Source organism: Triticum aestivum, unplaced genomic scaffold (assembly GCF_018294505.1).
Source record: "Triticum aestivum cultivar Chinese Spring unplaced genomic scaffold, IWGSC CS RefSeq v2.1 scaffold45068, whole genome shotgun sequence".
Classification (NCBI taxonomy): domain Eukaryota; kingdom Viridiplantae; phylum Streptophyta; class Magnoliopsida; order Poales; family Poaceae; genus Triticum; species Triticum aestivum.
Genome location: NW_025231041.1, coordinates 6,657 through 8,081, shown reverse-complemented (window position 1 = coordinate 8,081; position 1,425 = coordinate 6,657). Strand labels below are relative to the sequence as shown.

The window sequence follows — 1,425 nt, the reverse complement described above, 5'->3', positions numbered from 1 at the left end:
GTGCCTTGACATTGGACAATACCTCCATGTTTACCATTTTTTCGACCTTATCAGGGATCTCAACACTAAATAGTTCAGTACTACTTACCCCCGAACTTGGAACAATGCGACCAGCCAGCAAACGCTTCAACTTCAGGAGTAAGACATTTACTGTTGCAGATGGAGGCACATATGTTTCTCGGATATCCAATACTTCTAGCTCACGGAGGTTATTGATTTCAGTCGGCAGCTGGGTAACATCTGTTCCCCTTAGGCTCAGATACTTGAGCAGTAACATCTTGCTGCATATGTCCCTGAGGTAGATTTGATTCTTCCGTCCAAAGCACTGGCAATCTTGGAGATCTAGCACCTTGATCAGGGATACTCGAGATGATTCTTCATGGAGCTTTTCGAAGAATCTATCTATTTTATCCGAGCCACGGAGTCGGAGGTCATTGAAAATGGAGAAGCGGAGAGCCAAGTGATGTGACAGGCGTGTTTCCACAATGCGCCGCTTTCTAGCGATCTTGGTAATGAATTCATGAACAAGATCACCTATCACACAACTCTTTATCTTTCCTGTAGCCCCAATATCGGCAGGATAAACAAGCCACCGATTGATCAACGCATCAAAACATCGACTGGCATGACGCACAGAACTGGCCCAGTCTTCCTTGGTTATCAACCCTTCGACAACCCACCGTCCTATCAAGGTTGACCGCCTGATGGGTTGTCGTCTAGGGAAAATTGCTAGGTACATCAAACAAGACTTGTATTCTTTAGGCATATCACTATAAGAGAACTTGAGTATCTTCTTAGCAATTTTGTCCAATGATTTGTCTCTAACCTTCTGCAGGGTTCTGTGCAACTTGCTTAGTTCTTCATCACTCCTCTTGGGGTTGGCGTACAAAGCATGAACGAAGATCTTCATGCAGAATTCATGTTGGTGACAGTTCTCCAAGATGCCGAGAAAAATCTGGGCGCTCTCTTTATTCATCTGCTGGTTTGTAAGCTCGAGTGTGATATCATGGTAGAGCCCAAGAACAGAATAGTCTATAGGCTCCCGCGACGGACAACAATATCCTTTTGCTCGTGTTCTGTTTTCTTCAAAGGTCAACATCAGTGCACCGGCTATGCAACCAAAAATGCTGAAAGCCTTTTTGGTCTCCTCCCATCCGGATACCCAGTCATAATCGAGTTTGAGGATAACTAGGATTATCTCATCACCTTTTCTATCAAAACAATCCCTAATTTTGTCCATGATCCCTTTGATGACGAGCTGTTGATTCATCTCCCACTCGATTTCCCAAAACCTCTCCATGGTTTCTTCAATAAGAGCATCCAGTATAAAATCTTGACTTGGTTTCTTCATGGATTTTACTTCTTGCAGCTCAGTTGTATCTAGTTTCTTCTCTGATTTGTCTTCCTGCAGCTCAGTTGTATCTA

The 1,425-nt window shown here is 43.7% G+C and overlaps 1 protein-coding gene across 1 annotated transcript; it reads right to left on the bottom strand.

The window, feature by feature from the left end:
- Window positions 1-4: 4 nt before the first annotated feature.
- On the bottom strand, window positions 5-1,422 carry LOC123175683 (disease resistance protein Pik-2-like; the record flags this gene model as incomplete). The annotated part of the gene is made up of 1 exon (XM_044590279.1): window positions 5-1,422. A coding segment is annotated over one exon (1,418 nt), but the record flags the coding sequence as incomplete, so codon positions are not given.
- Window positions 1,423-1,425: the final 3 nt, after the last annotated feature.